Below are 25864 nucleotides of genomic sequence, written 5' to 3' on the forward strand. Positions count from 1 at the left end.
ATAAAAAAGGATAAGTGGCCCTATACATATTTATCAAGTACCTGATGATTTAACTAATTCCAAATGATGATAATTTGATTATTGGTGAGAAAGAAAAATGTCAAAATGATGTGTCGAATGTCCTCAAAAGTCAATAGCACCTTGTTTTTATATGAGAATGATTCTTTGTTTGATTCCCACTTCCCATTAAAAAAAACTGATCGATTATACTCAATGGTGTAATTTACATTGAAATCTTGGTACTCTCTTTTTTTGGTGGTATCCTTAGATTACACTGAATTCTGGGTCTAAATTTAAACTATCACGATTATTTACGTATAATGATTACTCTTAACAAGGAATTGCATGGAGAGCAGCTACTTTTACTAATGGTCTGCCGCTGTAAAATGGATTCAACTTTTATTATTAACCATCGGAGACAGCTTTGTTTCCATTAGATCCGTTAAGGATTGCAATCGGAGAGGACCATTCCGAGAAGGCCAATGCAAACTACGTATCATCAATTTAAATATCAATACAAAACTAATGTAGTCCATCCAATGCAGAGGTGTAAGCTTTTCATTTGATATGTTATCTCCATGTTTGGTGCCAATCCAAACTCATATCAATTGAAATCCAAAAAAAAAGGGGTTTATAAATTAGAATATGAAATCAAATGTACCAAAATGTAAAAATTCAATAATGAAAAATACTGTTTGGAAACAACAACAAAAATAAAGGGAAAATACTGTACATGTAGGAGCTAACAGAAAAGCGTGACAAAATTTTCCGGCAGGCAAAAAAAACATTGATCTTTTTTACAGACACAGACAGTGAATGAACGGTGACTCTTCTGCCGGAAAAAAACATCACGAGCAGCTATCTACAGTGACCCGGCATTGATTTTCCAAGCAAAACTCAGCAGCTCAGTGCCTCGTACTTCACCTGAATCGGACGATTAAACCCAGCTTGTGATAGCAAACTCCCGACCGCAGCGAGATCCCTGCAAAACACACCTTGAAAGGCATTTGTTGTGGCTTTGTTTTCACCCGAATTAACCCTGTCATTGAAACCCGTTTCAGGTTCCAATTTAGAGTTACAACACTGTGTTTGCTGCACTTGAATTGCTGCTTGTAAAGCCGCCGCAACTTTCTTCCTTTGCTTCTCAGCCGCTTCTTCATCCACAATAGCAGACATCACACTGGAATACCCCTTTTGAAGCAATCTATATAGGAGCAAAGCCGACATCTTGGCTCTGTCTTTAACCGAGTCGAGATCCCGCTCATCGGCCAACTCACACCGGTCGACAAAGCCGGTGGCTTTATCGGGCTTGTGCCTTAAACAAAGCAGCAAATGCGCCCTCTCTAATTCAGACCTCGAGCACCCACGTTTTAAACCAATCAATGCGTAGTAATCGACATTCCCGGTCTCCCCTGAAGCTACCCTTTGCTTCAATCGTTGAATCTTAGCCGTTAACGCACAGAGCTTCCCCGGTATCTCCCTGTACCTCACATTGTGACGCTTCCATGGTGGACCTGGAAGCTTTCTATCACGCATGATTGAATTGTAAAGGAGCTTCAAGTGTTCAAGGTCGTGCAAACAGTCGGGCAAACAGCGTATTGTTTCCAACAGTTCGGCCCTGGTTTCGAGCGCTTGGATGGAAGTAGGGTCAAGGGCTAAGGTCTTGTTGCAATCCGAGATCGACTCGGCTATGCGACCCGAGGCCTTGTAAGCGGAGGCTCGGTGCATGTAACACTCTGCGAGGAAGCCCTGAGAGGCAAGGCGGCGGCCGTCGACGATTTTCGAGAAATGGCGGACGGATTCTGAGTATAGGCCGGCATCCGAGGCAGCGATCGCGGCGGTTTTGCGGCGGATGAGGAGCTTGATGTGGGATAGGAGGTGGGAAATGTTTTCGGACTGGGAGAGAGAGCTGACGTTGCAGGGAGGCGTTGCAGCGGAAGAGATGTCTGGGGTGGTTATAATGACGGGAAGGGTGAAATTGTCATCGGACCAACAAATGCTTTCTCGGCGGAACGCGGCGGAGGCGAGGCGTTTCCCGGTTTGGAGCAAGACCATGGCTTCCTCCATTAGGCCTAGGTGGCAACATGCTTGGCCTAGAACCAAGTACCTGATCGAAATTGAGGTTCATCATGAATAATATTACTCAAATGCACTTCAATACCTAATTTACAAGTGTATTAAAATCAAAGCATTTATTTTGAGGAAAGTGAAATACTTGTCAAATTCCAATAAGGCTGGCAGAGTTGTGTATTTAATTATTTACTCAAAATCCAATGCAAAATTAAAGGTCAAAATATGCAACTAAATCCCTACATCTTAAAAAAGTTTAAATTTAATTTTTTATACTAAATATTTAAAAATGCTTAAATTTTCTAACCCCTTGTGATAATTATATTCTGTTTTGTCTTTTCTTTTACATTTTGTTTCTTTTTTTTAATAATTTTTATGTAAATACATGATAATATTTAAATTTTATTTTAATTATAACATTAACTTTATGATAAATTATTTTTATTTTTATTTTTTAAATTCTATATTTTAATCAATTTATTTTCCATCATAACTTTCTAAATAATGGTAATTAATTAGTTTTACATAAAAATGTTATGGTTACATTATAAATGAATTAAATATAAATATAAATATAAATATAAATTGTTTAATTTTAACTAAAGTCAAATACGATTTTTATGAAAGACCTCAATATATAATTAAATTTTCATTATTTTGTAATTAAAAATAGAGAAATGACCAAACTAAATAAAATGTGACAAAAATAATGGTATAATTGTATTTTATTTAAAATTTACTTAGTAAATATTTGTGAGATTTTGTTGAAAGTGGAATTTCTTAAATTCATAGGGAAATAGGTATATTTTACCGCAACAGGCGTCGGCATTTTATCAACCACGCAACACATCTCATCCTTTCCTACAAAATTTTACTTCTATATTTAAGAATAAGATTAGTTCTACTAAGTTTGAAAATAATGATAAATCAGGTTAATCAGGTTAACAAGATTAGTTCTACAAAATTCCCATTTCATACTATGTTCCAAGTTTGAATGTTTTGAAATTTTGACAACGAAAAACTAAATCTCAAGTTCTATAAAACTACAAGGACCGGCAAAGGTAGTTAACCGAAAGCATAAAATATGTATAACCCAGAAACCGAAGAAGAATAAAAGGTTGAAAATTTATTACCTCCATTGCCCTTCTTTGTCGTAGTTTTTACACAACCCAGCCATGACTTTCTTCTTCAAGTCCGAGATGGAGAAACACTTGAAAGATGGGTCATGACCCGGTGAACCCGACGACGAGTTATCAGAATGGAGAAGCTTGACTTGCTCCCTCGAGAGCTGTTGAGACGAGATATCCGAGGAGACGGAGCCAGATGAGTCGTTGCTCGACATTTTGAGGCTGGGGATGTAATCTTGAAGCCTATCGGCGACGTCCCTGAATCGCCTGAGGTAGAGCAAAGATCTCGCTTTGAGTTCCAGAGCCAACTCGGAACGAGGCGAGAGGGCCAAGGCCGCGTCGAGAAGAACGAGGGCGGAAGCGACGTCGTTTCGTTCCCGCGTTGCGATGAGGCTCCTCGCATCTTTGACGTACTTATCTACAAGCTGTTTGTGCATTAGATCAAAAGAAAGAAACCCATTTCAAGAACAGAACAAAAGAAAAACTTTATTGAAGAATATGGATAAAAAAGATGAAGATGAAGCTTTTTTTTGTTTGTTTGTTTACCTTTCTATTGGTAACCCACCAGTGTTTCTTGTGATCAGTAGCAATGGAAGATGGAGAAACAGCCATGGTTGATTTCCTTTTTTGTAATAAAAACTTGTTGAAGAAGAATCAAAATCAATCAACCATAACCCCCCTCTCTCTCTCTCTCTCTCTCACTCTCTCTCTCAAAGCTTGGACCTTTTCGTTTTTTGCCTCACCTAATAAATAAAGAGAAGGAATTTGTGTGTACATATATTGGAGAAAATGGCATACAGGGGAGAGTTGGAACAATGGGAGCTCGATATAAAATGGGTTCAATATTGATTTGACCTTGAATTATTATATAATTATATATTACCGGTTTAGAACATAAATATATATATATATATCTTTTTTATGACCAAAAATCATTTTTCATTCCCTCTTGTTCTAGGGGCGGCCTCTAAGACGACGACCCATCAAACCCAAGCCTTCAAAAAAAAAATAAAGTACATTTTCGAACTATAATTAATCCTCAAATTTCAAATTTGAAGTTATTAACTTATTAGTATTTTCTTAATTAGATTTATATGTCAATTTAACTATTATTTGGAATGTTAAATATGAGCTCGTTGAGAATATTTAAAACATAACTATCAAAGTATTTAATACATGAATAATTTAGATATCTTAAAATAAAAATATAACAATACTAAATTTTATTGTTGTTTTATAAATTTTTAACTGTCAACGTATTTGTGAAATTCTACTATTATTATAATTTGTAGATTAAATTAATTTCTCTACTGGTAAAGGACGAATTCAATCCTTATTTTATTAAAAAATTTAAATAATGCTAAATTATAATAAAATTAATATTTATTGTTTAAAAAATTATATAAAATATTTTTTTCATTTAAAGCTTATCGTTGAACAAAATATTTTATTTACAAAATTATAAAAAAAGTTTTAAAATATATTTATGCTAATTAGTAAATGGTATTTTTACTTTTAATGATATAGGGACTAAAATGGAATAATTTGATTGATTTTACATTTATCATATTTTTAATACATTTGATTCAAGTGATCTTAATATAGTAAATGGGCGAACCAACACGGGTCCTCGGGTTGAACTACGGAACGAGGAGAAAAGATGAGATATACGCCAGCAAGTTGACCCAAAAGGTAAAAAGTATGAGAGATTGCGGTTAATTTTTTCTGATGACAATAGAATGACCAAAAAGTCCTTGCTTTTCTAAGATGTTGACTTTGTTGAGTTCATTTTCGAAACCCCATGAATTGTCATTTTGCACCAGGGTCCATTAGGGTTCTTAATTTGTTGGGGATCGTGAGTCTCCAGGGTAAGATCGGTGACCACAAAAAATTCAGAGTGAAAGTCCAGTCATGGTGATTTTAATGGTATCTCGATGTTCAATAATTTGTAGATTAAAAAAAAAAAAGGCATTATGAAGAGTTGAATTAATTCGACTTTAAATTTGGTTAAAATTAATTATAATATCTAATTAATTTTCTCTTTAAAATTCTTTTAAAAAAAATAAATAATGATTCATTTATATGAACAGAGCTTGAAGAGATAAAAGGAATAATTATAAGATCACAGAAGATTTGTTTTAGTTGACTATGTTGAATTAAATAGAGTATATTATATAATTATTTTAATTTAAGATGATGTGAATAAAATGAACCATTAAAATACTAACTCAAGTTACTCCAAATTCTTTTTATAACTCGTACATATACGCCATGTCATCTTGCTCCCACATTACTTGGCTTCCCAGATCAGCAAGAAAGTACTTTTGAGACCCCTTCTATCATTGGAGGGTACTTGTCTATTATTTATACGCTTCCAATAATAACCTCAAATTGTTTGAGTTGCGATTTCTTCTACCATAAAGTGCCGACCACGTGTAACAAAATAAAATTAAAACTTCAAATTCTCACCAACTGAGTTTTCTTTTATACATCACCATCACTTGTCTATAAAATTCACTTATCATTTGTTTTCTACCAACATTGTTTTATTATCCTGCAAACTGAAATTTTACAAATAAGATTGAGTGATAATAATAAAAATTAAAATTGGAAAAATGTATCAAATATTAACCATTATTGTTGGGTTTTTGTAGTTGTTATGAGATATATAAACATTTGAGGTCTTTTTCACACTCACAAATAATACCAAATATTGTTGCAATTTGATGATTTAGGACCACATATTTATATATTTAACTTTTTTTAATTATCAAGTTTTAACTCATAATTCAACGTGGATAATCATTTTTTTCACCACTAATCTTGTAAGGATTGGATTCAAGAATATTTTAAAGAATTTGAAAGATTAAAAAATTAATAAATAATCAAATAAACATTCATTTACAAAATAAAATAAATATTTAAATTAATTTCAACAAATTTGACTAACTTTTTATCGGGACAAACTTATTTACCCAATTCATCTTTTTTCAGTTTAATGGTATAGATGGAATAAGTTAAAAGCATTGATTCTTAATTTAATTCACTATATTCCTATTAATTAATCTAATGAAGAAGCAGATGGTTTGTTCCCATATTACTTTCAAAGAATTAGCAACGTAATCAAGTTTATTTTCTATACATAAACAAATCACACGTTTATTAACAAAACTAATTTTTCTATTTAGAAAGGTAGTAATCGTTTTCATGGTAGTGTAGTTGCACACGAAATCTAGTACTATAAATCAACAAAATTATTGCTTTGAAATCAAAATATCCTTTGAATGAATTAATTCAAACCTTTATCCAGGTTAGTTTTAGTTTCATTTTCATGTATCTAAATTTTTATTTAAGCCCGGCTTAGATAAAAAAAAAGTTAAAATTCGAGTCTCGCTCATATTATTTTTATATAAAAATAATTTTTAAAAAATATAATACATCAAATATACTGAAAATATTAAAATAATTATTTCCCAACAAATTAAAAAATTCTTTATACTTAAATAACACTAATATAGATGCAGCTTAATAAGTAAATGCCTCTAAAATAGTAGTAAAATTAACAATAAAACACAAGTTATATAATATCTAAACAATAACAACAAAATATTAGCAATATAATAATAAAATTACAACAAAACAGTGAAAAAATAACAATAATTTTTTTTTTGCAAATACAGGCGGCTTGACCCATTTTCTAAACAGGTCTTATTTTTTTTGCCCAAACTCATTTTTCGAGTTTATATTTTTATCCAAACATTTTCACTTTTTATACCATAATAAGATATAATCACCAAATAAAACTTGTTTTAAAAAATACACTCACACACCACCAAACAAAAGCTGATTACTAATAAATAGATAATTAAAATAAGTTAACTCTATAGATTATCAGAATTAACTGACTTAATCAGCTGATACTTATGTTTTATTCAAGTATGAGAATTTTTAAACTAAAATGATGGATGGGGTATATTATGAATTAATTGGGTGGTTGAAATTTGAGATAAAATGGAATGCTAATTTATGGTCCGACAGGGAAACAAATGCAGTATTCGCTGTTAGTGATATTTTTTCCAGTCCCATAAGCTTGGGACCATTGTTGTAAGACCATGGACAAGTCAGAGTGGACTAAGGGTCTGTTCCTTTCATAAAAACATTGCGGCAGCTCTTCTACAGCTAAGGGATTCCAGGTTGTAGATGGTCGAGGTATAGCTATAAATGGGCCCTCTTCATTGCTAATTGCTCCAATTCCGGGGGTCCACTTTCTAGGTTTCCCTAAGCTATCGTCTAACAGAAGAGGGACGAGTTATTCAAAAACCGAACCTAAAATATGATGTTAATTAAGATTTCACATTCATATGATGTTAATTAATGTATACAAAATTCATGTTTCTAAAAAAAAATCTCTTTCAATACATGAATGAAGCTTTCCTTAACTTGTTATCTATTGGCAATAATCACCAAAAACGAATTCAAAGAGAATTAAAGTGCAATTTTATTATATATTAACTTGTAATTTTAAATCGAGTTTTAGTTCGATTGGTATTAACATTGTTACTAATGTAAGAGGATATAAATTTCAATATGCTGATGTATGTTTATTCTCTTATTTAAGCATTAAGATTATGAGTCATTTTAAACATCATATAAAAAAATCTTTAATTTCATTTATGAAAAAATTAAATTATATATATATTTTTAAAGCCAAGACCCTCGTCTCCCCTTAAATTCACCTTTATAGTCACGGGCATGCTTTGATTTTGAATCACATAAAGAGAAATGGAGAGATTCTGGTTGTTTTTTGGGGTCTAAAAAACTTTTGATATTCTAATATTGTACTTCAACCAAATTTGAAGTTAAATAAAGTTGGATTATTAAATAGAAGTAAAATTATCATAATCTTGTTTTTTATTTTTCATCCATAAGGCTTGAATCTAAAGCTATTAACAATTAGATTAATATGGGGAAGTAAGTGGTGATTTGCACGGAAGAGCACTTGGGTGAATGTAAGGAATAAGGTATTTAGTAGGAGAGTTTAGGGTTGAAGAAGAATAAGTGTTTACGTGAGACTCTATGAGCTATCTGCATGGTCCTTTTATAATGAGAGGCAAGTTTAGCTACGTGTGTAAGGCTACTGATATAGAAGTTTGATTTGATATTTCTGATAACGATGATGATGTGATGTTCTACATCCTAAAATAAAACATTTCAGGACAACTAGCAATTACTAGCCTTGAACTTTTCCACATGGACCTTACATACTCCCAAGGTTCGTTGGGTTAATGTTCGCAAGTTACTTCAAGGTTCATTAGTTGATAGGTTGACTTTGCATAATTTATTGGAATGTTAATTCTGTCAGAAGACATGTGTCAAGTTTCTTTTGAATACGCTATGAGATCGTAAGGTTGTTTATATAAAGTATGACACCAAATTTTCCAACAAATGTGAATAATTGATAGGTTTTTATGTAGGGTAGGAATCTATTGAAGTGGATGCTTGTTGTTTTGTATGAAAAGGGGGCAGGAAAATTATTGATTAAAGGTTTCTTGTTGTTGTTTGCTGTGGTAATGAGAATTGCAGCTTATGGCAGTTCCAAAACAGGGGAACAAGATATCATGTGCCAATTAAGGTTGCATGAACTACCCCTGTAAAGATTATATCAGTTAATTTGCTAATATTTGAAAAGGTTTAATAAAAAATATTAAATTAAAAAAACGAGTTTAACAAAAAAAAGAAAAAAGAAAACGACTGTAGAAAATTGAATCCAAATTGATTCAAATAATATATTTTTTGAATATTTGAAGGCATTTATTTTGAATGAAATAGGTATGCTACACGTGTCTCACCATTATTTGGCCAAGCCAATAGACTCATTTTACTTATCTCTTTTGCTTTTGCCTATTTAGCTTGTTTGTGGGGGCAATGGTTGAAAAATTGAATGAATTAATTATTTTGGCATTCTTTTTATGGCACACCAATTAAACAAACATGTTTTTATTTTATAAAAAAAAGTCCAATTTCTATTTTAGTCCTTGTAATATGATCAAATTTTAAATTTAAATTTTCGGCTTACACTATAAATAAAAGGAATATCCAAGGCATTCCTTTTACTATACTTGTCCAATTAAATAGACAAATCTTTTTTTTTTGAGATTTTATAAGAATGGTCCAATTTCAATTTTAATCATTATAATATGTTCAAGTTTCAATTTTAATATTTACACTTTTCATTCTTCAATTTTGATAATATCATTGTTAGTTTAAATATTTCATTCCGATTAAATCATTGACATATACGTGTCCAAATATGTAGCCTTAATGATCAAATTTTAGTTTTGATCCCCATATTACGTTCAAATTCAAAATTTAATCTTTATACTTTAATTTTTAACATACAATTTGGTACCTCAGCTTTTATAATATCATTATTAGTTTAAATAATTTATTCTGATTAAAATGTTGGTTTAACATAATCTGGTACTTCAGCACGTGGTGGTGGGTTTGTATCATCATGCAAACGAATCCACACTTAGGGAACACGTGTTGACCTTAGAACAAGATACGTGTTGGTATGTATGGGAACCTACCTATTACGTCACATTTAAGAATCGTGCCATATAAATATGAAAATTAGCTTCCATGAGAGATAGATTCACAAAAACACTCAACAAACTTATATAATTAGACTATCTAACCAACTACTTGTTAATTCGAACGATTGAATTAATTTTACACGAACCAAAATTTTTTAATATAAATTACAACATTTGGTGCATGTATATTTATTTTTTGAATTACTATATATAATTTCTTTGAAACAAATAAAATAAAATATTGATTATTTATATCCGAATAATGCATTAACTAAGCTTAAAATAAAGACATTTGTTACCTACCAGAAGCTTTAACCAATTTTGTTTAATTGGTTAAAAAGGCATATATTCTCGCATAATCCCAATCGTCAAGACATGTTTGTAGCCAAGGGGGCAAATCCATGACGTGAATGCCCAACGGCCCAAATATTGTTTTATAAGTATAGTAAATAATTGTTAAATATAGGCCTAATCTTTTATAAGTAGTAAATAATTGATTTAAAAATCAAACAACCTTATAGATATTTTTTAAATCAAGGTTTGTATTCGACACACTGAATAAACCAAGTTAAGACGCATCATTAATTAATGAATGAATAAAAATTATAAAAAAAACAAATAAAATTATTATATTTTTTTAACAAGTGATTTACTAACAATATAAGGATTTAAGCACTAAATAAAGATTATTAAATTATCCACATAAACAAATTTTAATTATTAAAATGTACAAGTTTGTTAACAATACTATTTATTACAACACAAAATATAAGAGTGGCGGTTCATGCTACGAGGGTGAAAAGAGCCAATATAGATTATGAGGAGTCTTGACATATTAAAGTTGCTTGCCCTTCTTTTACCTTGGTGACAGATATTTGTCGGGAAGAGGGGATGAGGATTCTTTAAGAATAATGTTCGAGTAATGTTTAAAAATTGTGAAATTACGCGTAGTTAAATTCTTGTGGTGATTAATTATTCTAATAAAAATTTTAAAATTTAAAATAGAAAAACTAATTTCAAAAATCTAAAAAGTGCATACCACATAGATTGTGATTAAATTAAAGCTTTAAATTATATATTTGTGTTTAATGTAATCCGAAGAAGTTATAAATTAAAAAGAAAATGTTACGAGTTGAAATCATAGTGGGGGACACGGGAACGCACGTGCCTAGATTATGGAAATTCACGTGGGATGATGACCCCTGTGCAAAGTCATGCACCTTTACACATTGCTAAGCTTCTTATCTGATTAAAATGTGGCCCAAAAAGAAGAAGAAGAAAAAAAAAGACAGCTTAAATTTTGGTGGTGCTTACTGGCTGCTTACCACCAAAAATAATAATAATAATAAAATCCTGAAATTTGAAAATGATAGTTTAATATTTTAAGGAGAATGAAACACACATAATCTAAAAAGGAAAACAATGTAGTATTGAATACATAATATTTTAAAAGAATCCGAGGAAAATGGGTAAAAGAAGGTATATTATGTGCCAATTCCAACGGTCCATGTCAGAAGAAGAACATGTGCTAATCACATCGCTTTACTAAATTATATAAAAAAAAAGCTCTAGCTGGCCATTGAATCCCTCTCTGTAATCCACATTGAGAATGATGATATCTAATAATTTCACAAATTCAAACCCATTCATCCACATGCCTTCCTACCACCTTTGCTATTTCACACTTAAGTCAATATTGTTTTGTTCACATACTTTACAACTTAATTTATTCATATTCATCTAATCATCCTTGAATCGAATGTTGATTAAATTGCCTATGATCAAAATTAATTATTTTAAATTTAATATAGCATTAAGAAATTAGGGTGAGCAGTGGTACTTAAAGACTTTCCTGTTTACTGGAACAAGTAATGTTTCTAATTTCTATATTTTGAAATCCCCGCGGCTGATCATCGATCAAGAACCAGCTCATTCCAATAACATCAGCCATTCATGTTATATATACACTAACATTGTTGATATTTGGCGGAAGTGAGTCAGTGAGTGGAGGAGAGTTTGAATTCAATTTTCTTTTTTTATCATTACAAATTAATTTGATTTAAAATTTCATATATCAAAATACATTTTTTAGACATAAAAAATAAATTAAAATTAAAATTTATTAATATTATAATATACGAAATATTAATTTTAAATGCTTTTAAGAAATTAATACAAATTATTTGTAAGATTTAATTTTAATATATAAATCATATTTTAAATACTAAAATCACATATAAATTAAATTAATAAAATTTTGATAAGTAATGAGATAAGTGACTCAAATGTACAAAGTATCATTACTTTTTTGAGCCTTTGTTATTATTACCACAATACTATGTTATTATTATTTTTGAAATTAATAAATATTTGACTTAGATTAACTCATTGTTATTATAAACAAATATTTTGAAGCCTCTGTAAAATTTAATTTGGATAGATAAATTATATTTATAATTTATTGTTAATATAAATTGGGGTTAAATTTATAATTTTGATACCTCGCTCACTGCTCTTTTGAAACTTTAATTATTGTGGTTATTAATTGTATAACAGGATAACAGTAAAAAAAAAAATGGTAGAAAGTAATCATGGCATTAAAGTAAATGACTAAATGATGGGAAATAAAAATATTAGTATTAATCTACAATTCAAACATAGTAGAGGAGTAAAACCAGAATTGAAAGATGTGACGTATGATTGTGGCAGAAGACTGAAGGGATTTTTGTATTATTTATGGCATCTGATATTGAACTGCGAATCTAGGGGAAAAAGAAAGGGTCTTTTTGTAACTTTGGGATTCTGAATTTGCCTTTTTCACGAAACTGGTTCTCAACTCAACTGTGTTGTACGAGAAAAACCAAATGAGTAAAATGACACGAGCAATGAATACATTGTGGTTGGAAATGTTGGAGTCGCAGGTATAGATGCTAAAATTCTTATAAGGCCATTTATTTTAAAGTGGGTCAGATTTTGGAAGGTTTATGAAATTCTTCTTCTTCATTTTAAAAATCTTTTTTATTAATTAATAAAAAAATATTTTTATATTTTTGAATTATGGTTTTTTCGTTTTATAATTATTTATAACACACATATTTATTTAATCTTGTAATAATATTTAAAATATCCCAACATTGGGAAGCTGTTGAACAAAATGAGTTTTGAGGGTAGGACCGGAAATAGAGGAGGAGAAAGAAACCTCGTTAATTACAGGTGAGAAGGTTAGAAGCCCATCAATGAGGCTAAATTGGGCTGCTTTAGTAATTTTACTTTTCTTCACTTCCCATTTCTTTCTCTTCTTCCTTTTTAACAAATGGATTGCATATTTTTTTTTAATTCATAATTAAATTTAAATAAAATCATTTTTTAAAACTGAAAAACAAGCCTTTTGGGCTAATCAAGATAGCTTGGGCTCAGGCCTCAAAATTATTTTAAAATTAGATTTCATCCCAACTCCACTTATTAACACTTTTAAATTTGGATATTACTATTTGAATTAATTAATTACTACATTTTTTAAATAAAAAAATTTAAGAGGAAAATTAAGTAATCAATTTAGATATTTAAATCTGTTATTTAAAAATATAAATATTAATCTTTAAATTTATGTCCAACCATTAATATCTAAAACTATTTCAAATAAGATGCAAACAATAATTAAAATATTTATATATAAAAGAAAGTAAATTAAATATTCATGAATATTCGAATAAATACCACACAATACTAAACGTAATTAAAATAAAAATTTGAAAGTGGTAAATTTACATAGCTTAATGAAAACAAGTTTTCTCTTTCTTTCTTTTTTGCCAAGCTTAATAAATAGACTGAAGTTCAATATTTTAAATATATTTATATTCTAATATTTTTAACCTAAACATATATTTCATGTCCGTTTGAGAGATTCATGATTACTTTTTTCAGTAAAATTACCTCTAAAGTTTGAACCTAAATTTTTATCTTGAAAATAAAATATGTTTTACCAATACACCTAACCACTTATTTATCAAATTTAATTTAAATAATAATAATAATAATAATATTATTACTATAAAGTAAAATCAACTAAATTAAAATAAAATAAAGTCATCTTTTGTGCCCATTGTAATTTATTGGCCAAACGCAAAAGCTTCCCCTGTAATAATTTGAACATAATTTGCACAAAGAAGTAAAAAACCCCTAACCAATTAACATTATAAATTCTTCCCACTATTACCATGCATTTGCATTCTTCACAAATTAAATTAATATTTGATGCATTAAAAGATATGCATTTTTATTAAAAATATAATAATTTTATTTATTTTAAATTACACATTGGTTTATTGATAATGTGATTAGATGAATATAAACTACAGCATTAACCTATAATATTAATTAGGTTTTTAAAACTAAAACAACCGCTAAGGCATTATGTATTCCTAAAGAGGTGACTTGGGTTTGACTTTTCAAGATAAATATTAGTAGGCTTAATCAGCATGAATCCCATAAAAATGACTCCAAAAAACCTAAAACAACCAATGTGGGATTTTAAACTCTCTCTCAACCTTCTTCTCCTTTATAGTATCCAAGCTGGGTTTCCATCCCTTGCCTGAAAATTGCCTATTCAAATACACCGGCGGATTTTCCCAACTCTCTGGAAACAACTCCGTCAAATATCCACTCTCCTCCGGCCTCTCACCGCCGGCACTTTCCTTCTTCTGCAACTGCAACTTTTGTCCCATCCCTTCGAGTACACGATAATCCGCAGTGCAAATCCTCGCAAACAAAGGAACACACTTCGGGGACGACGATAAGATCGACTTTGATCTCGACACCGAATTCGCGCTCGACAGTACACGACAAGCTTCCTCCGACGACAACGCGATCGGCTGCCCACGTTTCATAGGTAGCATTATGTAAAGCTTTTTTACGTCGAGTTTATGGTCCGCCGGCAATGGGATTAGCCTCTTTTGATGAACTCCAGCGTTGAACTCCACGACCACTTGCTGCGGATGCTCCACCATCAGCTCTGCAGCTTCCACGATCCCGCCGAACTCCTGAACCGTGCCGTCCCAGAGAATTACTTTCCCTGTAGAATCAGATGGAAAGCATGTGGCAGTGCTAATATAGTTACCCATGATAGGATAGTTATATGAAAGAAAAGGGATTTTCAGTCATATGAATTGAAAGGAGTTTAATTATGAAAGCATTTTATGTAGGAACTTGGAGAGGGGTCTTCAAGTTGTAGGATTTGTTAGTTAAACTGCTACAAATATTGTGAATGATTTTGTGGTGGACTTTATTAGTATCATGAAAACTAGGGTCGTTGGCTTTTAGGCCATTTTCATCAACATCAGTCATCATCTGATGGATTAATCCAACGGTGGTAAATGCCATAGACATGTGGGGCCTCCGGTGTAGGTTCTACTGCACCTTGCTTGATCAAAAATGAAGTCAAACAAATGGTTGAACCATAACTGTTTTGGCCAATTTAATGCTTTATGTTAGGTCAATTTCTAGTTTATATATAAATTAATAAATATTTACATTTGTATATATATACATATATAAGAGATTGAAATTTGGTTAAATTTTGCTATTAGAATTGTATTTGTGTAAGTTATGGATTTAGTTTATGTATTTTAATATGATCAATTTTTATCTTTATACTTTTCGAATTTTAAAATTAGTATTGACCAAATAGTAGCAGCTAAATCTATTTGGTTAAATTATACTGTTAGTCATTTATTATGCGTACAGTTATAGATTTAATTTATGTTCTCGAAATGTATCATTCTTAGTTGCTATATTTTTTTAATTTTAAAATTTTAGTCCTAATGCAAACGACAATCGTTAAATCTATTAACTAAATTTTCATGAGTAATATATGAAAATAACAAGCTAACATAACATTATACATGCGATAATATATTTAACGCATCAAATTTTGAAAATAACATAATTTAACTTAATGAATTAAATAGTTACCATTGCTCATGAATAAAATTTTTAAATTCTAAAAGTATAAGAACTGAAAATGACCAAATTAAAGTATAGATGTTAAATCCACAACTTATGTAAAGTGCAAGTTCTAATAGAAGAATTTGACCTAGAAATTTAAACCTAGATAATTTATCATTCCACTTGTGATTCAAGCAACTAGTAAATTCTAATTTTAGTTCTAAATTAGGGTTTAGTTCAAGGGCATGTAAAGAGTTTGGCTCTCTCTCAAAATAATAAATCTATCATTTAATACCTTCAAAATTTATAAAAATATAAATTAATATAATGTTAAAATCATACTTTGACATAAAAAATCAATAATTCATTTATGGGTCCCAATTCAGTTTTATGGCATTGTCCTTGAGTCCATATACCTTAATTTAAAATAGTTTGATCTCTCTACTTTTGCAATATCATTTTTTAATACAAATAGTTAACATAATTACTTATTCTAGTTAAAATGCTAGGGTGAACTTTTTCTTAAAAGCACCATTACCAACAAAATAAAATTTATGCCTACATGTTGGGTTTAGAAAAGTGTTTTAAAGAAAAAGGCTACATCAACATTATAAGTGAAATGGATTGACTAATAACATTATAATAGTATAATACATGTTAACTAGTTAGGTGAACAAGGGAAGAAGGTGGATGCAGAATAAAGGAGAGGAGGATGAAGGTTGGGAAGTGATCTTTGTTTTTCAGAGAAAGTGTGGAGATCAGGAAGGAGTGTTTTTATGTGAGTCTATGTGACATGTTTGCATGGCTCTTTTATAGTGGGGGACAAATCTGGATATGTGTCCTAATGTCACTGACATGGGAATCTACTTTGGTGCCCTTGGCAGTGACGATGGCGTAACATCCTAGGATGAGATGTCTTAAGGAGATTGACACTCAATTACTTTAGTCCTCTACGTGGTCCCTACATAGTCTTATTAGAAACGCTTTATTTTATAGTTCACCAAGTCGAGGTTCACAAACTAGTTCTGGGAGTTGGTCCACAATTTTGCTGGTCTCATTAGGAGACACGTGTCAAGCTTCTTTATGGGTATGCTATGAGGTTAGCGAGTTATACTGCAAGGGTCCGAAATGTAATGACCTAATTTTCAGTGGTACTAGGAAATGCAATTTCGGAACCCTATTTTTATAAACCGAGCCCGTAAATATAAAATATGAATATTTACAGAGCTAATATAGAAATATATTGAAATATCCCAATGAATGTTGGGTCTCAAAAGAGGTGGTAATTTCAAAAATTCCTTGGTCCTTTATTTGGCTCAAAATTTGTGTTTAGAGTTGCTGTTAAATTGTGGCAGGATTAGAACTTATTATGATGACCCATTTGTTGTCCTCACTGACTTTGATGATAACCTCTATCCGTTTTCACTTGTCCTTGGTAACCTCGAGAGTCACTAGAATGATAACATTATTGCCCCCCGAGTATGAATGTTGGGATTGAGCTCTCCCAACTCAATCATGTAATGAGGTTTTACCTCTTTAAGAATTGTGGAGGTCTTTTAAGCTTCGCGTACTAGTTTGTTGCACTTGCACCTTAGTTTTCTTTGACTCATCACACTCAGAAAATGCATGAGCCTTTATTGGGAAATGTGCCAATGTTGTAGTAAACATGTAATTGTTTTCTATTTATTTGAACGATGGATAAATAAATTTTACATTTCACATTTCACTATTATGTCTTCTGTATTTCTGTCTTTCATGTTTTGCATGCATAGTGAAATTGTGACAAGCAAATATTAGCTCATTGATTGTCTAAGTTCAAATTGATGATAAATGGCATTGTATGAACATTTACATTGCAAGAAAGACAACTTACTCCAATAGATAATCTAAACGAGTCTGTAATCCCGTAAAAGAATTAAAATGAACATTTAATTCAAATCTTGAGAAGGATTATTATGTCATCTACAAATCCAATTGAGGAGAGGGCTAGTCTTAGATATCGAAGTAGTTGACTCCACAGGTATAGACATAGATGTATTCATTGGCAGAATGACACATTGGATTGGACCCAAGCTAAATTAATTCTGAATTCGTTTATGAATTAATTCACTTGTGACATTCATGGTGTGATTTACCTAAAAATTTGAGTTAGTCACTGACCATGTATATGTAACTCATGTCCTTTGATATAAGTGGAGGCTTATACTCTAAAGATGATCGAGCCGATAGCTAGTATGTTGGATTCATGACTTGTGTATAGTATAACTTTACTAGCAACAGTGGAATTCATAACTCAATTAAAGAGTTAATGACATCCTCTCATTGGCATTGTGTGGATTGATAAATATGGAATGTGGCCACGGGTTGCTAGTTCTAGAACGAGCAATTTATCACAACCATTTGTTGACAGTGATCATATTAATCATTAAGAAGACACAATGGTGACAATAAGATAAAATAGGATAGTATTGAGTGAACGGATTTAACTCAAAGGAGTCAAGGATATCATATGAGGGTAACACACATATAACGAGGTCATTGGACAAAGCAGCTAGATGGATTGCTTTCGTAAATAGTATACAATAAGGAGTTTTCAATCATGATAATTCTTGTGCACTGACTTAATGATTAAGTAATTGCAAATTATTAGAATGATGCTTCTGAACATAATTGCAATTACTAAGGCCTAATTGTATATGTCCGATTGGTCCCTCCGCTAGCTCAACAAAAACTCTATCGAACTGCATTTGAATTAGAAGTAAATTCTATGACTTTGGAAATAATTTAATTGAGTCGAAGAGTTTATCCTAGATGAATTGAAAAAATACAATTTTAATTAAGTGTTTATTACTTTAGATATCACAACCAAGTTCTCATTTTGGAATTTTTTTTAAAACTCTAGTTTTTTCCTAAATTTATTTTTTGCTGCATTTTTCAAACCAAATTTTCCATCAGCCTTATCATATAATGCTAACAAGTAGGATGAGGGTTTACCAATTAAATTATTCTTCAAAAATTGATGAGATTTTCCAGACATGAAAGCTTGAACAACAAATTAATTCTTTAGGAACGTATTTTGTGACCATGCTTGCTATGTTGAACCTTTTCACAAAATCTCTTAAAGGCTCATCCTCATATTGTTGGAAAATATGAACATCATATATATAATAAGGGTAATTACGTATTATTATTTATTATCATAATAGGTTAGCCCAATTTAAAAGTGATCTAATTTGGTTAAAGTTTATTGGGCTTTAATTATTAAATAAAGTATAGGTTGAATATATGTAGATACTCTAGTAACTAATTTCTAATTAATGATAAGCTGATTAGGAATTAGGGCTAATGTGTCAAAGTTATATATATTAGGGTTTTGGTCCCCAAATTACACAACAAGAAAACCTTAAACACAAACTTAAATCTTGAACCTCAAACTTAGAGTTCGTGTTTAAGGTTTGGGGTTTAGAGTTCAAGATTCGAGTTTAAAATTAAGGATTCATGATTTGAGGTTTAAGGTTTGAGGTTCAGGGTAATACTTGATGGTAAGTAAGTATGTATATGAACTTAACAGTTTGTTTTGTTTTTGTTAGCTGCAAGGGAAGTTGCAGGCTGAGTCAATACATACATAGAGAGATGCGCCATGAAGAACTGATAATCATTGCCTATGAACGAAATAATAATAAAAGGCCTTAAATTACATTTAGTCTAAATGAAAAAAAACATAATTTAGCTGCTGCTGTATTTTTAGTTTTATATTTGCTCAGATAGTATAAAAAAAGTAATAATACAACTACATCTCAACTTTTTATATGTTTTTCTTTATACCATGCCTACTTCTATTTATAATCTATCTCAATTCCAGTTCTTAGAATAGAAAAAGAAATGCATTTAATCACATTTAAATACCCGTCCATCTAATTTTTCCAATCAAAATAGTGCTAATTGATCTAAACCTTAATAGACATCTATTTGATTTTTTTTAAGTATTCTTAGTCTTCTGTTAAAATTATCAACATGAACTGATCACCAATCAATAAAAAGTTAATCAATATGAATATCAATGTGACTGCGGCATCCTTGCGACCAAGCGTGAGTGATTAATGACTTTATCCTTAGAAATGCGTTCATATTTGGGGTTTATGATTGCCCTTTCTAATAATATTGTTTCAAAGGTTCAAATTCACATTATCTCATTGGAAGTACAATGTGTGTTACCACTGCACCCAATACTTATTATTTTCATATTAACTATATGATTGAAAAAAATAATGTAAAAATTATAGTCATTAGAAGCTATATATTGATAATTTATAGATCTATAAATCTAATTATGCCAAAAAGAAGATTCAGATAACTATTCCATTGACTTGTCATACACGGTATATATATTTGTCTGAAATAAATATTTAGGGAATCTTTATATTAAAGGATAAATTCTAATTTAATTTGTTTTAAAATAAACAAAGTAATTTAATTGAAAATATAGCGATAAATTTATTTCAGTTGATAAATGGCTAATTTAGTCCCTATCAAAATAAATAAGAGAATTCATTTTAGGATTGTTGGACGAATTCTAAAAAAAAGACATTAAAGGATTTGACACAATCAGTTGACAATAATTCCATTAATTTTTAAAATGAATCGAAAACTTTAAATATGATTTTAATGACAATTAATTAAAAGCATTTTCCATGTAGTTTGGCATGACAAGTCCATTTCACCTCAATTTGATTGCTTACAGAAATATCCTCTTAAATTTACATTCAATCAAATTTTGACAGAGCAGCTTGGCATGACAATCTCCTACACAAAGTCTATATAAACCCTATCTGATGCAATGCAAAACAATCATCAACAAATCTATATATCTTAAATGGAATCAAATATATACATAATGGAGGAGAAATCAATGGTGTTGATGTTCTGTTTGGTGTTGGGAATCCTCGTTAGTCTCTCACATCAAGTTGTTACAGCATTCATCCTGTAACACCCCAAACCCGGCCTAGACGTTATGGCCGAATCTGGCGGCATCACATGAGAGTGTTTTTTTAGAAAATCTTAGCAAGTTAAAAATCGTTCAGTTCATTATCGTTACTTAAGTCGTAAAATCTCCAATCCGATTATTAGGTGAACACATTTCATTATCGCGGAAGCTAAAACACCATTAATTCATTAATCAATAGCTTAATAGTTTAAAATCCCGAAATAAACTTAAAAATAGTTCAAGTTCAAGACATTTTAATCCCAAAAATAAATATTTAGAATAAAGAAGACAAAATAGAATGTTACTCAAAAATCCATAAATGTCCAACAATGGTCACCATCGAGCCCTCCGCCACACTAATCCATCTACTGTTGAGGATTACCTGACTTAAAATAAATAAAGGGGTGAGTTTTAACAAACTCAGTGTGTACATCCCCACAAACAGTATGCATACAAACAGATAACAGAATACAGATATTCGGCCTTAGCCATACAGATATCGCATGCAGATCAGATCAGATATCAGAGAACAGAAATCATGCCCACCAACCCTGCACACCATTTCCGTCCAACCTAACACACCATGTGGGGATAAAATCGACCCACTCAGCCCTACACACCAAGTACGGGATAAAATCAACTCATCCAGCCCTACACACCAACTGGTACTGTAAAATAGTACATAACAGATATATGCAGCGTAGCTGCCTGATAATAGGCTAATCGCCTTTCAGACTTCCTTCTATTCACAACAACCCAACCCAATGCAATGCATCATAAATATCGTGGCATGCTTAAATGCGAAAATCAGATCATATTATAGCAGAACAAATATATGAAATCAGGCAGATATACATGCTTATTGTAATATGCTTTACATACAACACAGTAATCATTCATAGTATGGGGTCTAAATAACGCTTACCGTCCCTACAGACAGGTCACAGTCGACTTAGATGACCTGTGTAACCTTACAGAACATTTTAGGAAAATTGGGCTTACAAGCCCGTGTGCCTTGCCGGTGTGGATCACACGGCCTGGCCCAAGACCCACACGCCCGTGTGGTTCACCCGTGTGACCCACACGCTCGTGCGACCTACACGGCCCAAATGGTCGAGCCCGTGCCTTGCACACGACCTTGCCAGCCTCACACGCCTGTGTCTGTCGCGTCTGTGTGGTGCACGCACGGCCTAGCTCGTCTGTCACATGCCTGTGTCTCGCGACGCAAGCTACCACACGGGCAGACTACTCGCCCGTGTGGTGTCGACAGACTGGTTTTTTAGCTTTTGTCAAAACTCGTTTTCTGTGCAATCGGAGTATACACTTGGTTTTTTCTGTTAAAAATCCAACCACGAGCACTCCAAAGCCTAAGATTGACAAAACCAAGCCCAAATCAGTCACTTAAATCAATTTACCTAAGATTGGATAATACCCGAAACAAGATCTACGTACCTTCGATGAAGAACAGTATTTCCTTGCTGTTTAAAACCCCAATTAATGATCCACAGATCTTTGAATCCCCCCTAAACAGCAACTAAAACCTCTCTTAACAATCTCTTGCAGAAAATAATTAACTTACATAAAGCAATACTTACCGAATCGACGAAATCTACTAACAAAGCACTAAGCCAAACGAAAGGAAAAGAAAAACGAATGGAGAGGAGAAGGAGAATAGGAGATTTTGGCAGCAAAGGGAATTTTTGAGAAAAAGAGAAGACGGCAAGTAAAAACTATTTTGCCAAAAAGGAGGAACAAAAAAATAACTTTAGGTTTTTCCCTTAAAGCCCACATCTTAGAATTTTAATGAAGCCCAACGCTTACTGAAACTTGCAGCAAAAATAATCCTAACGCCACTACAGGGAATCGAACCCCTGACGCTGAGCGTAATCCCTTGTCACTTAACCACTAGACCAACAAGCCCATTCTGTTAAAGTTTTACCAACAATTCCTTATAAGCCCACTGACCTTAGGTCAGACTTAATTCAATTAAAAATCCAAATTTAGCCCAAGTTGCAGCCTGAACTTAGGACCTCCCAAACACACCCCAGAGCTCATAATTACTTAACCCAATATACATTTAAGCCAAAATAATATGAACCACAAATTTAGACACTTCCGAGCCTGAAAATCATAAAAAACCGAAAATAAAAAATTTGGGGCGTTACACATCCCGATTGGGTTAAATTATACATTTTGCTTTACTACCTGTGTCGCCAACGGATCCTCCCCTAAATATTACATTTAACATTACCTGGTGTCTTTGTTAACAAAAAAACATTGCCTGGTGTCGGAAGCACTGGTAGAGACTATCAAGAACACCCACCTATAAGCAGCTCAACCTTCTACACAATTGGATGTGCCACCACCATATGTTTAACGTTAAGCAGCCAAAGGAAGGTTGATTGTTTTTCTTTTTCCTTTTTATATTGATATTTGATGGTAAGTAAGTATGCATATGAACTCAGTGATTTTCTTTGTTTTTGTTAGCTGCAAAGGAAGTTGCAAATTGTGTGAAAACTTGCATAGAGAGATGTCCCATAAAGAACTAAGGATCATCGCCTATGAATGAAATAATAAAATGCATTGAATTACATTTAGTCTGAATGAAAAAAAATATAATTTGGCTGCTGCTGTATTTTCAATGTTATATTTGCTCAAATAATATAAAGAAAAAGTAATAATACAACTATATCTCAACTTTTTATATGTTTTTTCTTTATACAATGCCCATATAAATTTATAATTTATCTCAATCCTAATCCTTAAAATAGAAAAAGAAATGCATGCATTTAATCACGTTAAAATACCCGTCCTTCTAATTTTTCCAATAACAATAGTGCTAATTGAGCTAAACCTTAATCGACATTTATTTGATTTTTTTTAAGTATTCTCAGTCTTCTGTTAAAATTATCAACATGAATTGATCACCAATCAATAAAAAGTTAATCAATATGAATATCATTGTCACTGCAGCATCCTTGTGACCAAGGGTAAGTGATTAACAACTCTATCCTCGGAAAGGCGTTCATATTTGTAGTTCACGACTACCCTTTCTAACAATGTTGCTTCAAAGGTTCAAATTCACATTCTCTCATTGGATGTACAATGTGTGTTACCATTGCACCCAATACTTATTATTTTCATATTAACGATATGATTGAAAAAAGTATGTAAAAATTATAGCCATTAGAAGTTATATATTGATAATTTATAGATTTATAAATTTAATTATGTTAAAACGAAGATCCAGATAATTATTCCATTGACTTTTCATACACGGTATATATTTGTCTGGAATAAATATTTAGGGGACCTTTATATTAGATGATCAAATTTATTTTAATTTTTTTAAAATAAATAGAGTAATTTAATTAAAAATATAGTGACATATTTATTTAGGTTGGTAAATGACTAATTTAATGGAATTTATTTTAGGATTGTTGGACGAATTCTAAAAAAAAAACATTAAAGGATTTGGCACAATCAGTTACCTATAAAAATATTTAAAAAGAAAAAAGAAAATTTGGAAAATTTCATTTTGAATCCGCGCTTGAAAATCAAAGAAAAAGTTTAAGCTCAATAAGATTCTATTCTAGAGCTTTTGACAATAATTCCATTAATTTTTAAAATGAATAGAAAACTTTAAATATGATTTTAATGATAATTAACCAAAAACATTTTCCATATAGTTTGGCATGACAAGCCCATTTCATCTCAATTTGATTGCTTATAGAAATGTCCTCTTAATTTTGCATTCAATCAAATTTTGGCAAGGCAGTTTGGCATGACAATCTCCTACACAAAGTCTATATAAACCCTCTCTCATGCAATGCAAAACAATCATAAAAAATCTATATATCATAAAGGAAATCAAATATATATAATGGGGGAGAAATCAGGGGTGTTGATGTTCTGTTTGGTGTTGGAAATCCTCGTTAGTCCATCACATCAACTTGTTACAGCACTCATCCTGATTGGGTTAAAATATACGTTTTTCTTTACTACTTGCATCACCAACGGATCCTCCCCTTAAGACTACATTCAACATTGCCTGGTGCCTTTGTAAAAAAAAAAAGATTGCCTGGTGTCAGAAGCACTGATGGAGACTATCGAGGACACCCATTACACTAGCAACTCAACCTTTTACACACATGGATGTGCCACCACCATGTGTTCAAGGCTAAGCAGCCAAGGGAAGCCTGATAGTTTTTCTTTTTTCTTTTTATAATAATATTTGATGGTAAGTAAGTATGTATATGAACTCAATGATTTGTTTTGTTTTTGTTAGCTACAAGGGAAGTTGCAGGTTGTGTCAATATGTGCATAAAACGATGCGCCATGAAGAATTCATGATCATGGCCTATGAATGAAATAATAATAAAAGGCATTGAATAACATTTAGTTTGAATGAATAAAACATAATTTGGCTACTCTTGTATTTGATGTTTTATATTTGCTCAAATAGTATAAAAAAAGTAATAGTATGTAACACCCCTTACCCGTGTTCGACGCCGGGACAAGGTACGAGGCATTATTGGACTTAAACATATACATACATGCAAAAATCGGGCCATAAAATTTCTTTTAATTCAAAAATTTTCAAACACATGCATGTCGTCCCTTATTTGGGTCTACAAAGCCCAAAACATACATTGGGATTGATTCGGGACTAAACTGAGAACTTTGAAAAGTTCTAGGAAGACTTAGAAAATTTTCCCATGAAACAGGGTCACACGCCCGTGTCCTCAGGCCGTGCAACTCTCTGTTTATAACGTCAGCATGCAAATTGAACCACACAACCGGGCTACACGCCCGTGTCTTCAGGCCGTGTCCCTCACACAGTTGAGATGCACGACTGTGTCTCAGCCTGTGTGGCCAACACTTAGGCTATTTTCCAAGCCTTCATGTTACCCATAATCCCTTACAGCCTTATGCACATCAAAATCACAAATCATGGCATCATTTTAGTGATTAAACACCTCTTAGTAAGACACGTTCATAACATTGACATGTCCTCTTACATGTAATGCACCTCCTCATAAAATACCAAGTCTAGATTCGTTAACTCACATTCATAAGACCCGTCATTTTGGTGACCACTTTTACCATTATGCTAGGTTACCAACTTACCCCTTGGGCACTCA

General features: G+C 31.7%; 2 protein-coding genes across 2 annotated transcripts; both read right to left on the minus strand.

Annotated features, from left to right (window-relative positions):
• Positions 1-658: 658 nt before the first annotated feature.
• LOC107926900 (uncharacterized) lies at positions 659-4075 on the minus strand. The gene is made up of 3 exons (XM_016857848.2): positions 3744-4075; positions 3204-3622; positions 659-2107 (listed from the first exon to the last, which is right to left on the minus strand). Exons 1-3 carry the CDS (start codon positions 3807-3809, stop codon positions 898-900), a joined length of 1695 nt encoding a protein of 564 aa, XP_016713337.2. The 5' UTR covers positions 3810-4075; the 3' UTR covers positions 659-897.
• Positions 4076-14301: 10226 nt separating this feature from the next.
• LOC107926884 (uncharacterized) lies at positions 14302-14913 on the minus strand. The gene has a single exon (XM_016857821.2). It carries the CDS (start codon positions 14911-14913, stop codon positions 14302-14304), a length of 612 nt encoding a protein of 203 aa, XP_016713310.1.
• Positions 14914-25864: the final 10951 nt, after the last annotated feature.

Source organism: Gossypium hirsutum, chromosome A08, assembly GCF_007990345.1.
Source record: "Gossypium hirsutum isolate 1008001.06 chromosome A08, Gossypium_hirsutum_v2.1, whole genome shotgun sequence".
NCBI classification, from domain to species: domain Eukaryota; kingdom Viridiplantae; phylum Streptophyta; class Magnoliopsida; order Malvales; family Malvaceae; genus Gossypium; species Gossypium hirsutum.

Coding starts and splice junctions, on each gene's coding strand:
- LOC107926900 (XM_016857848.2), bottom strand. CDS start 3,809: ATGGCTGTTTCTCCATCTTCCATTGCTACTGATCACAAGAAACACTGG. Junction 3,623..3,743: donor GGTGGGTTACCAATAGAAAG/GTAAACAAACAA, acceptor ATGCACAAACAG/CTTGTAGATAAGTACGTCAA. Junction 2,108..3,203: donor GACAAAGAAGGGCAATGGAG/GTAATAAATTTT, acceptor AATTTCGATCAG/GTACTTGGTTCTAGGCCAAG.
- LOC107926884 (XM_016857821.2), bottom strand. CDS start 14,913: ATGGGTAACTATATTAGCACTGCCACATGCTTTCCATCTGATTCTACA.